Source organism: Pyrenophora tritici-repentis, chromosome 6, assembly GCF_003171515.1.
Source record: "Pyrenophora tritici-repentis strain M4 chromosome 6, whole genome shotgun sequence".
Taxonomy (NCBI): domain Eukaryota; kingdom Fungi; phylum Ascomycota; class Dothideomycetes; order Pleosporales; family Pleosporaceae; genus Pyrenophora; species Pyrenophora tritici-repentis.
Genome location: NC_089395.1, coordinates 2824986 through 2838847, shown reverse-complemented (window position 1 = coordinate 2838847; position 13862 = coordinate 2824986). Strand labels below are relative to the sequence as shown.

General features: G+C 48.4%; 6 protein-coding genes across 6 annotated transcripts; 2 read left to right on the top strand and 4 right to left on the bottom strand.

Moving 5' to 3' along the window:
* Window positions 1-699: 699 nt before the first annotated feature.
* PtrM4_123050 (uncharacterized protein) lies at window positions 700-1671 on the top strand (the record flags this gene model as incomplete). The annotated part of the gene is made up of 1 exon (XM_001935543.1): window positions 700-1671. One exon carries the CDS (start codon window positions 700-702, stop codon window positions 1669-1671), a length of 972 nt encoding a protein of 323 aa, XP_001935578.1.
* A 165-nt stretch (window positions 1672-1836) lies between these two features.
* On the bottom strand, window positions 1837-4134 carry PtrM4_123040 (uncharacterized protein; the record flags this gene model as incomplete). Its single annotated transcript, XM_066108555.1, has 1 exon — window positions 1837-4134. One exon carries the CDS (start codon window positions 4132-4134, stop codon window positions 1837-1839), a length of 2298 nt encoding a protein of 765 aa, XP_065961740.1.
* A 2212-nt stretch (window positions 4135-6346) lies between these two features.
* PtrM4_123030 (WD40 repeat protein) lies at window positions 6347-9713 on the bottom strand (the record flags this gene model as incomplete). The annotated part of the gene is made up of 3 exons (XM_066108554.1): window positions 6347-8770; window positions 8915-9512; window positions 9694-9713. The coding sequence occupies 3 exons, from the start codon at window positions 9711-9713 to the stop codon at window positions 6347-6349; spliced, it is 3042 nt and encodes a 1013-aa protein (XP_065961739.1).
* Window positions 9714-9994: 281 nt separating this feature from the next.
* PtrM4_123020 (PGAP1 domain containing protein) lies at window positions 9995-11112 on the bottom strand (the record flags this gene model as incomplete). Its single annotated transcript, XM_066108553.1, has 2 exons — window positions 9995-10648; window positions 10696-11112. 2 exons carry the CDS (start codon window positions 11110-11112, stop codon window positions 9995-9997), a joined length of 1071 nt encoding a protein of 356 aa, XP_065961738.1.
* Window positions 11113-11773: 661 nt separating this feature from the next.
* On the top strand, window positions 11774-12386 carry PtrM4_123010 (Fructosamin-kin domain containing protein; the record flags this gene model as incomplete). Its single annotated transcript, XM_066108552.1, has 2 exons — window positions 11774-11855; window positions 11878-12386. The coding sequence occupies 2 exons, from the start codon at window positions 11774-11776 to the stop codon at window positions 12384-12386; spliced, it is 591 nt and encodes a 196-aa protein (XP_065961737.1).
* Window positions 12387-12471: 85 nt separating this feature from the next.
* On the bottom strand, window positions 12472-12941 carry PtrM4_123000 (RPB9, DNA-directed RNA polymerase, subunit M-Transcription elongation factor TFIIS; the record flags this gene model as incomplete). The annotated part of the gene is made up of 3 exons (XM_066108551.1): window positions 12472-12490; window positions 12539-12773; window positions 12827-12941. The coding sequence occupies 3 exons, from the start codon at window positions 12939-12941 to the stop codon at window positions 12472-12474; spliced, it is 369 nt and encodes a 122-aa protein (XP_065961736.1).
* Window positions 12942-13862: the final 921 nt, after the last annotated feature.

Genomic DNA, 13862 nt, shown 5'->3' with positions numbered 1-13862 from the left:
AATAAAGTAGAAAGCAGTCAAAAAAAACCTGCTTCCTTTATAATCCTAACTTAATGATCTACGTCGTTGTCGTTTTACTGTTTTTCAACCCTTGCCAGCCTCCATCTCCAACCCCATTTCCGCAACAACACAACCCCGAGAATGCTGAAAACACCATCAACCAGTTCAATTGACGTAAGCACCCATCCGTTTCCTATAGAGTCCTTGAGTGGCTGGAGCACAGCGACAGCGATGGCTGAAAGCGTACATCTTGTGATATTGTTCGAGGCTGCAGCGGTCCCGGCTTTAGACGGGAAGATGTCAACCCTCAGAGTGCTATAAAGCTGAAGTATGTCACGGTTTGGTGATGGGACGATGCCTATCTGAGACTAGCGCTGTTTATGGTCACTCACCTACATAAACTTTCCATAGCTTGTACAATACAACCTCAGTCAATCCTCAACTTCTTCCCTATGCGTACGGTTCACCCACTCCAACAGTTATGAGCCCGGCTGCATCCTGATTGTACTCATTTCCCGATTACCGCGTCCCTCATAGCGCACGATTACTAGGCCCCTCATAGCCGCACGATTACCGCGTCCCTCATAGCGCACGATTACTAGGCCCCTCATAGCCGCACGATTACCCCGCGTCCACCACAGCGCTCGATTACCCGCGTCCACTATAACGCACGATTGCTACGTCTGTTCTACGCACACAATGGCTACAGGATCAGCAGTAACTCGAGTTACTGTTATCCTTAATACACCAGATGACTGGTTCAACTGGATCTTTCTCTGCAGAGACTTCGCGAAGGATCACAAGATCTGGCAATACGTCAATCCAGATACACCAAAGGAGAGTCTGCCTGACCTAGAGGCTGCCAATCCTAAGCCTCAGCTCACCGACTATAAGGCTAGAGCTTCTAAGCTCTCTGATCTATCCACTGAGGATCGTGATTCCTACCGATGGGAGGTTGAACAATGGAGACTCGACGAGATCACGCTGCAGAAACAAGAGAGAGCTCTGGTGCAGCTAAATACAGAGATCACTAGGTCTATCGCCACGCGTCATCTCTACCTAATACAGGATCTCCCTACTGTGTACGATCGACTTGTCGCTCTCAAGAAGCAATTCTGTCCTTCTACAGCCGATCGGAGTCGCGACTTAATAGCAAGATACACCAATCTGAAGACCGCTCCACGCAACCTAAAGAAACTCGATGAATGGATGGCTGACTGGATACACATCACTTCTCAATGCCAATCGATCAACCTACCAGAGACAACTAGCTACAGGCCTCAGGAGGATTTCCTGATTGCCTGCCAAGCTCACTATCCAAACTACGCTGCTACCTGCCTCGATCAGATATACGAACACGAGATAAACGGTACAAATCTACTCAGCTTGCCCGCCTACGTCGAAAAGATGACGAAGTACATCCGCCGAGCTGCCCAGACCACTGCCACTGAGTCAAGTGTGCTATCTACCTCAGCTGCTAAGCTTGGGATTGCAAACCTACCTTGTGTTTGTGGGCTGTCACACGCTTTACCCGACTGCTGGATACTCAATCCACTTCACCCAGGTCGACCAAAAGACTGGACACCAGCACCTATTGGAGTCCGCAAGGTTGAACAAGCTCAAAAGGATCCTAAGATTTCGAAGCAAATAAAGGACGCCCTAAATCAGTGATCGGAATGGTCTGGTCTGGTCTGGTCTGAGGGTACAGACCAGACCAGACCAGGTGCTTACATAAGGACCGGTCCGACCAGACCGGTCCGACCAACAAGACCGCCAAGAATGAGGCTGAAGCAAAGAAGGAAGCCGAGGAAATGTGTTTTACTACTGACTGTCAATCTAGTCGTCTTCGTTCTCACTATCCTCGATATCGCTGTTCCCCTCAGCTTGGGGCTTTCCATACCAGGCCCGGAGACACTCGCACGCTTCTATAATATCTGCCTTCAGCCTACCACGGCGATCGACGATAGTAAGCTTCGCGCTACTAAAAAGACGTTCGCATTCATCCGACATAGGCGAGATCGCAAACATGTCTAGAGCGAAGCGAGCGAGATCTCGTTGGGAGTCGTAGCGAGATAGCCAGTACGCAATAGCCTCATTGCAACCTGCCTCTTCGTTATGAAGCCGGTCAGTAGAGATGTATTGTTCATACAAATCAGTTGTAGAAACTGGAGCGTCTATTCGAATGCGCTTATGTTCCCGCTGGCGATCAAATGCTGGGTCAGGATCTCTCTCCTTCCTGGCTGGTGGTGGCAGCATCTCGACAGGGTACCTTCCCTTATACTCTGTCTCCCAGAGATGCTTCACCGCTAATTGTGCGTTTTCAAACCACCTCTTCTTCTCTTCGTCGCCATGAAGAACCCACTCTTGCCTGAACCATCCCCACTTGCGATATGGATCAAGGATTTGAGCCGCATAATATGCCGGTGGAAGGTCAGTATCTTCAGGGAATCGATTTTGCCAATTCAGCTGCTGATTGTTATAGTACTCAACGCACTTTAACCAAGCAGCATCAGCGCAGCCTTGAAGGTACTTCCATGTAAAGTTGTTATCGTCCTCAGTGTGGATGTCGTGGTAGTGATCCTTCGTCTCGCTTATCTCCCGGAGAAGGCAGTCCAAAGTTGAAAACCAGTCCGCAAGTGACGTCTTCTTACCTTCAGAAAGCAAAGTTGCAGCATAGAAGTCTTTGAGAGCGAGTTCAATCTTTTCAAGCTCAAACCAGTGCTGTCCATCAAGCTTAAAGTTCGCGATCCCTACGGAGCCCTTTCCAGGTACATGACGAGCCGAGAAGAGCTCTAAACGTTCTCGAACATTTAATGCACGTGTAATCGAATAAAACCATGAGTTCCAGCGGGTCGAGTTGTTCTGGATAAGCTCAAGCCCGTCGAATTGCGAAAGATCTCCGCCGATAATAATTGTAGCAAACTCCTCACGCCGTTGTGGAGTAAGCCTGATGTATCGCACCAGGTTGTGAAGACGACCCAAACATCCGAACTTCTTCCAGAGCTCTTCCACCTTCGTATAGTCGCCACGTTGATGATGCTTCTCCAGCTTCGCAAGATACTTCTCACAGTTTCGCCCCATAAGGAACGCCTGGCAACAGAGGTTGATGACATGGCCCAAGCAACGCAGCCGGCGATGACGACGTTGTTTTGACTTCATCCATGGGCAGAGATCCTTGAGTATAAACTCAACAGCGGTATCATTTGCCGAGGCATTATCCAGCATAAAGTATCCAATCTGATCTCCGCTAATGTCGTATTCTTCCAGCAATTCAAGGACCACCGATCCAAGATTCTCTCCAGTATGTTCGCCGTATATACGTCGCATACCTAAAGCGGTAACACGTCGCATGCCGGTAGTATCAATCCACATAGCGACGACGCCTAGGATAGCGTAAGGGTTTGGTGAAGTCCAGAGATCAAAGGAGATAGAGATCCTACTCCGTGAATGGTGTAGGTCCTCCCTAAGCTGTTGCTTCTTCGATATGAATGCATTCATTACCCAGCTTCGGATAGTCTTCGCAGCCTTCGGGAGGTGGTTGAGTAGTGCCGGATTTAAAAAGAGGAGTAGTTCACGAAAGTACTGGTTCTCTAATTGAAAGAAGGCGATATGGCAGTACACAATCCAACGAATTAGAAGCTCTTTAAACTTCTCTACTGACTCCTTCCAGAAAAAGATGCTGGAAGCAGCCCCATCCTTTTGCTGGTCGATTATAGACTTCCGTACAGAACCCTTTCGCTTGATGCCACTCTGGGGATCAATCTGGTGCTTCTGTTCCAGGTGATTCCGGATCCTAGAAGTGCCATTGATGACAAACAACTCTTGCTTGCTCTTCCCAACCCTGCACTCATGGCAGTAATACACCTCTTTCTTATCGCTATCTCGAATGTATTGGAGTCCGTACTTCCAGATGTGTGATGTACCTTGACGGAAATCCTTCCTTGCAATTATTGCACGTTTCACGTACGTGATACCGCCCTGCACGAACTCATCTGGAGATTCGTGATATTGAATAGGAGTGGGTGATAGTATAGGGGTGGGTGATGACGTGGGGATAGGAGATGGAGTAAGAGACGTTAAATCTAGTCTTATAATATTCGATGGGGACGGTGAGGTTGGTGTTGAAGGCTCCATAACAATAGTATATAAGTAGGTTGTTAAGGACTTGATTGTTCTATGTAAGTAGAAGACTTACCTTGATCTTAATGACTCATATTGTGCTAAATTTTCTGGCTAGATTAGTCTAAGATCTAGTCACGTGGACCTATTTATAGCCGGACCGGTCCGATCATCTAGACCGGTCCGACCACGGTCTCAAAAAATCGCCAGACCAGACCAAGACCAAGTCAGACCAGACCATTCCGATCACTGCCCTAAATGAATGGGCTTCACGTCAACAGTATAGAGACAAGATTCAGGTAGATGACGGCCAACCACCTAGTGGTGGTACATCATTCGTGGTTCATCTGCTGGATACAGGTCAGTTATCACCAACTCACTGACTTGGTGACAACTGGGGGGTGTGTCACGGTTTGGTGATGGGACGATGCCTATCTGAGACTAGCGCTGTTTATGGTCACTCACCTACATAAACTTTCCATAGCTTGTACAATACAACCTCAGTCAATCCTCAACTTCTTCCCTATGCGTACGGTTCACCCACTCCAACAAAGTACGATTGTGCATCTCGCACCAATGAAGAATTGAAGAATTAATGGTACAATAGGGTGTATTTTGTGTTTGATAGCCCAACCGTAGCCTGTAAGAGCCCCAATAGATAGCACATGTAGACAGTACGAGCCTCGCGAACGAGCAGCCTCGATTGGAAAGTCGCGAAGATGATTACCAGACGTACGATCGATTGTCAAATCAAATTTTTCGCTGTCGCCTTGTAGTTATAATCCATGAGACGGCCTGCGAGGAAGCAGCCAAGAATTACGCCAGCGCCACCGGAAAGGAAGCAGAAGCTCACAGCCAAGGGGTTATAGGCGTATTCCTGACCGTATACAAGAGGTATCAGGCCTGAATGCAATACCATACCGCGTATGGAGATGCGGCCGACCAAAGCGTGAGGAAAGTATCTGCGTAAAAAATGAGGCGTATAGAAGAGAGCGGATTCGGGAAGCTCCATACGCCGACCCCAGTTTTGCCTTGATTGATGTCGCCAGTAACACCTGAATGAGCCTCAACATCTGGTTCATGTGATTTTGAGTTCTTCAGGTATGACCACCATGTTTTCGACAAGCCATGTGCACACACTGCACCGTTCCCGACAATAGCTCTTGCAGTCTCCGGCATGGTCCACCCGATCATCATGAGCGAAGATAGATCGAAAATTACTAGAGTCCAAAAACACCACTGTGTCTGTCAAGTAGCCAAAACAATTCCACCTCCTATAACAGGACCGAGACAAGGTCCAAAGTTCGTTGAAGCAAGCATTGGCCCAAGAATCTTGCCTCGCTCTGCAGGGAGGGAAACATCTGCCACAACTGCATAAGCAAGCGACATGACGGCCGAGCCGCCAATACTCTGGATTGACCGAAGAACTGTTAGAGCAGCGTAGCTATGTTTGTTGAGGGCGAGTCCAAGGCTTGCTGCACAATAGATGGCGAAAGTAATTAGGAAGACGGGGCGGCAACCAAGGGAATCGGACATGGGGCCAAAGAAGGCTGGCGAAAGCGCCTGAAACACGAGATAGAGCGTTATAGTGAGATCGATATCGAAAATAGATGCATTGTACTGCTTGCTCAAATCCTCGATCAAAGGCAAGTATATCGTTGCTGTCAAGGATGAAGCGAGCGTCAAGTAGCCGAGAAGGTATGTGAAATATATCTGTCGACGACGACTGAACACTGTAAAAGGTGTAAGTGATTGCTCTGATGTTTCGGCAATCTCTAATCCCTTGTCATTCGACATTATAAGGTGGTTTGGTAACAACTGATCAATGTCAATAGTGACCTCATCAGAGCTAGGCGCTACGGTTGAGGTCCGTGCGTGCTGTGCCACACATGTGCCTGCCAGGTCACGACGCAGAGTAAGCCTCAATCACAGCGCGTATGAAGTAACAGTAGTTAATTCAATCCAAGAAAATACATACCTTTGCCAGCTGAGCAGTATTCTCATATTCCCGTGTCGCAAACAGAGACAACTAGTTGTCATCAGACCTTGCTTGACGGGCTTGCTTTTGAATCCACCGAAGATAGTGGGCAAGCTGATTTTTGTGGGGTTAAAACACGACACAGAGAAACATGCAATTGCACATATTCAAGCATGATAAGTCAAGCTTTGTGTATGGGTATTATTGCTCACGCACTAGGGATAGAGTAAAGCGCGGAAGCACGGCTACTCAATAACTACTAGCATGATACGGCAATGTGCCAAACATGGCGCTTCGAGGACTCATTCTCATCTTTCGCGGTGTAATGATACCCTCATCTGTCATATCCAGTCCTCGCTTGATCACAAATAGCTCTGCGCGTTTGACAAATATAATCTCGCCACTGTGACCAAGCTTCAAAACCAGGTCTCGGACAAGACTCACCCAGTCACTCGGTATGAAGAAGTGCCTTACAGCAGTAGCATTGGCTGTGCCAATGGGAAGGGATCGCACCCAATTATTGGTGTCCAGAAACACTAGTCGATCGTTGTCAATGCCGATTATTACATTGACGGCAGATGACAGGGTACCGAGGTTTTGTATGCAGCCTACTTCTTGTGCATGGGTGTTGAAGTCGCTAAAATCGTAGATGGAGATGGTGTTTTGCGAAGATTGCGTTCTCGTGGGGTCGATTAGAACAGCGGCAAAGTAACGGGGATGGCGAAGCGGACGAATGTGATCTATGGCCATGAAAGGCTCGACCATGTTCGCGAAAGACACCATATGCAACACTTCGAAGGTCGACCAAAGATATATCTTAGCAGATGTAGCTGATACCCAAAGAAGTAGTTCTGTGCTGATACCGTGCTGTACCCACTGGCCTTTGCTTTCAAGTTTTATTCGTTGCAGTAAGATATCATCAGAATCCGGTGATCTCGACCAGAGATACGTTTTTTCATCCGTGGCAGCCAGATAACGCGAAAATTTTGCACTTGAGAGTAGCCCGGTAACACCTTGGCCCACTACCAAATCGACTAGAGGCTCGGCTGTAGCCCAGTTCTTCCGTCCGTTTCTCTTCACATGCCTAATCGTGACTCTACTACCTGCGTCGCTGCAGGCCAGCATTGTACTCTCCACGTTGAAATGCAGTAACATGATAGGGACACCGGTAGTTTGGATAAAAAGCTGGGTACCCTGAGGTTCGCGGGAGATGTCGTAAATATGTACTAAACCATCTTCCTTGCCACAAAACACGAAAAATTCTGACATGATACACTCGATGGCAGTGATGTGGATGGACATGGAACCTCGAAAACTAACCTCACGTGGTACAGTCGATACCGAAACAGTGTCGCTATCCTCGTCGTCCAGATCTTGGCGTAACAACACTGCAGGGTCCCATAGACGGCATTGGTTAGCACGTATATCGATTAGTCGGTGATTATCCGAGGTGAAAGCGAGCGTCCTTGGCGCTATGGCGTCGCCTTCGAATTCAAGGCGATATAGTAGTTTCCCCGTCTCCAGGTCGTATAGTTGAATGGTACCCAGAGAATCTACACATGCTAATGTGCGATCGTCGGAAGAGCAAGAGAGCTTCTGAGCATTTACGCCAACTAGTATATCCCGAACAGTACCGTGGATGGTATCGTAAATAACGAGGTCCCCATCAGAATAGGCCGCAGCGAGTAGAGTATCGTCTCCTAGGGTGCTGAACTGAAGGCTCCAGACAGTCGTACTCCCATCAGAGATCTTCAGCGGCCCATGTAAATTGGAGCCTGTTTCTTTCTCATAGATGTCGTGCATGCGCTCTCTTTCATAGTCCCATAACAGTAGGTCTTCTCCTCGATACACAACAGCTAGCAAATTTTGTTGTTGACAGAACGCTGCCAAAGTGGGCTGCCGGGACTGCAAACCGGATTGGTCGTCGAAGTCAATCGTCCAATTTGTGAGGTTTTCAGGAGCACCGCCGTTCGCGAGATTCCAACACATGAGCCCATTACTCTTAGTGGCCGCAAATAACAATAAATCTTCTTCGCCGAATGTCAACGCGAGGCACATGACAGGAATGCGAAAATTGTGTACCTCAGTCCAGTTGGTAAGATCCCATACTCGGATGTATTTCGCCCCAGCGGAAGCACACGAGGATCCATATTGGCTGAATGATAGAGCCCGAACTGGCTCGCCGTGAAGCAACGTGTTCTGCTCCTGGCAAGTAACGTCGTCGTAGACTATGACTTTCCCGGTGAAAAATCCCATCCCGAAGAATTTCTGGGAAATGGCTACAGTCAGCGGACGATCAGGTTTCGTGTAGTTGAGTATCGATAAACAGTCCTGCCAGCCTTCTGAGCTTCGTCCAAAGACACTTAATCCCCGATGTGGCGACGAGAACTGCCTACTTGGTGCAGAATCAATAGGGCAGAACGGCGGTATCAGTCGATGTATCGAGGAAGGTGAGAATGAAAGCTCCTTTCCAAATTTGGTGACCAAGTGAATGAGATCATTTCCCCAGCTATGCAAGAGTGTGAGCTCTTTTCGCAACTCCACCAGTGGACTGTGTTGCGCCAAACGACCTAGAAGGTTATTTATAGTTTTCCCAGCCTGGAAAACCTTGTCTAATTCGCCTTTCCTGGCAAGATGTTCGATCCATTTGAGGACAGATTCGGAGCCCATGAACTTGGACAATGCTTCTAGTACCTCGCTATCACTTGAACTTACGTGGAAAATGTGTTGAAACACATAATCACACGCGTAATCCATGAGCCGCGGTTTTTCTTAGGACTGAACAACACTCAGCTTCCGAGCATGTGTCGCTCGTACCGGACTACGTGTCAGATAGCGGAGGCAGACGAGAGCCAGACGTCTATGAGCATCCGCGCGGTCGATCTGGAATTCGGATCGCATGCCTTGTCTTGTGAGGAAGTCTCTGACAGTAAGGTGGAGCAATTGGACCTTCTTACTCCGATCTACATAGACGAGATTGCCGCAACATGTGCTAATAGATCGTTCGATGTCATCAATCGCGTCATTGAGATCGAGCTCTATCGCGCAATGCAATTCGTCCGTAGACAAAAACCGGAATGAGAATGTCGTCCAAGTCAGTATAGCTTTCGCGAGGTCCTTGCCAAACCGCGCGTTCGCCATATCATTGAGGATACGGCCGTATAACTCATCCATATCGGCCGTATTACTCAAGAGGGCCTTCCGAATTTCAGTTGAAGTATGAACCTGACGAAGCTCCTTGACTACTAGCGTCACCCAGAGGAAGCATCCGTTGGCATTCCGGAGTATTTTCATCGACATCGCCTTGCGTTCTTTCGAGCTTGCCGCAGGAAGGTGGTCTTCATATGAGCGCAGATACTGCGAGATGTCTCGATTGGTATCTTCTAACTCGATAGCCTCTGAGATGACTTCAGCCCTTTGAACGGTGGCGTCAGCGTATCGATCAAACGGATCTCTCGACAAGATAAGCAAACAGACTGGCCAGACGTCCTGTATCTTTGCCAACAGATTTACGAGCTCTGAGCCTTCTTTTCACTCGTCTATGGCATCGATGACCCAGTATTGCGGTCTATCCAGACGGCATTTGAAGAGCTCACTCAAGAAAAGCCGACGCCATAATGTAACATGATCACTCTTATTAATTGAGGTAGAACGGGAACTTGTCGACATCTCTAGAATGGTGCTCAACAGGTGGGAGTGCTGTTTTGCCATCTGCCAGGCCATCGAACGGAGGAAAGCGTTGATCGTAGCTTTTGTCTTGTCTCCGCGGACGAAAAAGTAGAAAGAGCAATCAAGACCTAGTTCCCTCAGATGATGAACAACGTGAGCTGAGAGGACACTTTTCCCTGCACCAGGTCGACCACGTATCCAGAGCGTCTTCGAAATCGCTGCGTTTTTCTACTGATTGAATTTTTCACGCTCAAGGAACCACGTGCAAGTTTCGGATAGTCTAAGAGACTGGCTCTCTAGCTCGTCATCAGGAAGTTCAGTTATCCCTAAAAACGAGTTGAGAGTTTCGAGCTGCTCATATCCCACTCTTTGGCTTGATGTTTGTTTTGATGCTCTTTTGCTCGCTATTGTGGTGGCTAACGCGTTCCTGATGGCTAAATAGGAGGGATCCGTTTGGACTGAGAACTTTGCCACATTGCGGTGGTTTGCGTTCAGATAGTTCTTTCGCTCGTTGGGGTAATTCATTACTGCGCAATGCTTTTCCACGATCAGTTGGGTTCCTATGCCGATTTTCGTTGGCTCATTTTCGTAGAACGAGAAAAGTTTCAAATCGTTGCTGTATAATGGGAAGTCCTCGTTGATGGACTGGAGCACTGGCGATTCAGGCGAAAGATCTTGAACAAACGGGCGTGAGCCCGGAGCTAACGCCAGAAGCCTACCCAGAGTATCCGCTATTCCAGCTCCTTGGTGCGGTGTGGCTAAGAAGAAGATGGCGAATATGTTGCGGGCCACATCTTCAAACTCCTTCGTTTGATGACCGAGAATGTAGGCTTTCTTAACTACCAGGCCACCCATGCTGTGCCCGAGTAGGATCATTGGTACCTATTACGGTCAGAGTGGTACATAATCATATGCCAAGCAATACTCACGTGATCTTTGGATGATATAGTTGGGGAGTCATGTATTGAGGCTAGCAAAGACCGCGCAAAATCGGGAACGTGAAGAACGGACTCGCGGCTTAATCCCGATGCGTAGCCAAACGTATGGATTCTGACATCTCGAAATGCTTCGTCGTTCGGTAACCACGCCGAAGGCCAGAACAGTGAAGGGTTTCCGTTCTTCGTCCATGTACTTTCTGATCCACCATTCAGACCATGGACGAAGATTAAATCAGCCACTGCATCTTCTCCGGGATTATGGAGGGTAATGAGGCCAATGGAACCCTTAGGGTACTCAATGCTGTCGCCGGGACGGCCAGTTTCTCTTTTGGTGAAATTCCTTGAAAAGAACGAGCCGCTAGATGCAGCTGAAGCAACTGGCCCTCGGTGGTGCGAATTCGATTGCATCGTTCTGTTATGCGACTACCCCGCCATACGCGACACCGCATCTGTAGATGCGAAAGGTCGGTTCTTAAGAAGTACCACCAAAGTCTCCCGTATATGAGGCTGCGACGTGTACAATGACCTGGGATAGAAAGCAACTCTAGGCTTTGATCTAGATGGTATGTCTGGAATAGAACACACGACTACTGTCGTAGAGCCTTGCATCGATGTGCGCGTCGGCGGAAGCCAGGCATACGGCCCCATGCACTCTGAAGGATTCGAGATGGGGTGGGGCGAGCAAGGGAAATATCACCCGCTCAGATAAGCAGCTGCCACTGCACTTTGGTTTGACTTAATTTGATGAAGCAATAGGCGTTTTGAATTCCCTCAAAAATGCTACTCCATAACTGACCGCTCACTGTTTGCTCTAGTAAGTGCATTAAAAACAAAGGTCTACTTTCCGAATTCTCAACGAATGTTGTTCTCCACAACTCTGTATCAGGCTGAGGATGTGGTTCATATATGCGGGGGCCACATTGGGCGCTTAAGCTGTGCCGCAATGCTCGCCACTCTGATTGGCCGCATATCGTCAACCTTACGGTTTGTAGCCTTGTATAAGTAGGTGATCCACTGTCATCACTGTCCTCTTATCTTTTAGTCCTTCAAACTGCATGCAAAACTCAAGATGACAGACTCTTCAATTTGGAACGAGGAGGTTGCTGTACCTAAGACGTTGATCTCGTACGTCGATCCTGGTGTTGAAGCAAGTAAGTGAAACGTTTGACACAGCCCATGAAGACTACAAGAATGAGGCAGACACCTACTTCTTCTTGTGCGCGTTCCATGACATGACAAACGAGGTTCCCGAAGTCTCCGATTTCCCCGCTTTGGTCGCAAAACTCCACAAGAAAGGAGTGTCGCCATCTGGAAAATTTGGATTCCCAGTCTCAACATACCAGGGACGCCTTCAGCAGGATACTACAGAATGCGACACCTGGGAAGAAAGCTTTTCGCGAGGTATACGACGGTTCTTCGAGCTTGGAGAAGACTCGCAGGGCTACGAGCAAGAAATGGCAGAACTACGCGAGGCGATCATGGAAAAGGTAATCCCAAGGTTATTGCATCCACTCGAGACAGAAGGCAGGAGTATCTTTCCTTGTCTGATGCATGGCGATCTTTGGGATGGCAATACATCCGTTGATGCTGCCATGGGTAGTCCGGTGATATTCGACGCCTGCTCTTCGTACGCTCACCACGAATGTAAGTCTCAAGTCAAAGATGTAATCTTTCCAAGCTGACCACAAGTGTGCGGCATAGACGAATTAGCACCGTGGAGACCGACACGCCACGTTTATGCACTGACAGGAGGACGATGTGCTCGCATCAATTATCCATCTTCGACCTTCACACCATTAGCAGTAATCTCCCCCCAAAACCCAAACCACCATACCTGAAATTGCACTTCGGACACTTGAAAAATATAGTAGTCCCCTCATCCGCTCCACGCAACTGCATGGTCGTAAACAGCATCTCAGGATTACCGCACTTGGAACAGGCCTGAAGAATCTCGGCCCACGTCTCTATGTCGCCCTCTTCGATGGTCTGGATTTCGCTGTGCTTCTGTCCAAGGGCAGAGGGAAAGGCGTCTGGCTTGGATGTTGTTTGTACTGATGTGGGCCATTTGTCTGTGGGAGTTTGTTAGTATGTGGGTTACGGGTTGAGCTTGAGTAGTGTGTACTTGGATTTGGCGCGTCGCAGATTTGGCATATGATGGTCTTTGTTGCGGAAGGCGAAGGGTATTCTAATAGATTCCCGCAGTCTGTGCAGAAGAGGAGGGTTCCAACTAGGGCCATGATGGATATTTTCGGTTTGAGTTTCTGAGGTACAGAGAGATTTGTTTTGGAAGACAGGAAATGGTGGTCACTGTCGCAGGGTCCGTGCGCAACTGCTGCCTGATGTACCAGGCAATGACCAGACTAACACATGCAGTGCGAGCGTTTGCTCTATGGTTCATAGAGCCGTGCCAAGTCATGTGGGCGTGGTTGTAAGCGGCGGTACGGGACCTCGAACAGGGTCTTGGTCAACCGTGGGACAGGATGGCAATGAACCAGTCGTTGGGGTTGATAGCTAGCGATATACGTGATAACATGTCATGTTATGCATCGTGGACAGCAATAGCATCACTTTCCGCTTCTAATAAGATGACCTGTACTAAATATAGCTCATAGTAGCAGGTGAATGTTGCGTGCAGAGGATATTGAAATTAAGAGAAGACATTTCGGCTGTTGGATTCATAGCGTGAAGACATACACATGTCGCAAGAGCTCTCCTATGACGTATCTTGCATCAGCCGGAAGACGACAATGCGGTGAGGTTGGCAATGTCACGTGTTCGTCTCTCACCGTATCCGCCATGACCAACATGTGCTACCAAGATGTCAACATAATGCTGACCAGGAAGACCCTCGTTCCGTCAGCGCCACAAAGCAGATCACCCGAGGCGAGAATCAACAGCCAAGTGCAGAATTTACCAGAAGGGGTATGTTGAGATCTGAAACTGCACGTTTTGGCGAGATTGTGGTTCGCTTGGGCGAAGCGGAACCAAAGTGTGTTGCGGAACCCGAGGGCGGGACCAGCGGGGTTTGTTGGGCTGCCGGCTATCTAGACTGCATGTGGGGTTTAAGTACTGTAAGACTATAAGATGCGTTGTGCTTGTTCCCTGGTTTCTCGTCTTTTACATGAAGAAGTCGACAAGGAAAGAAAGGAGGTATGCTT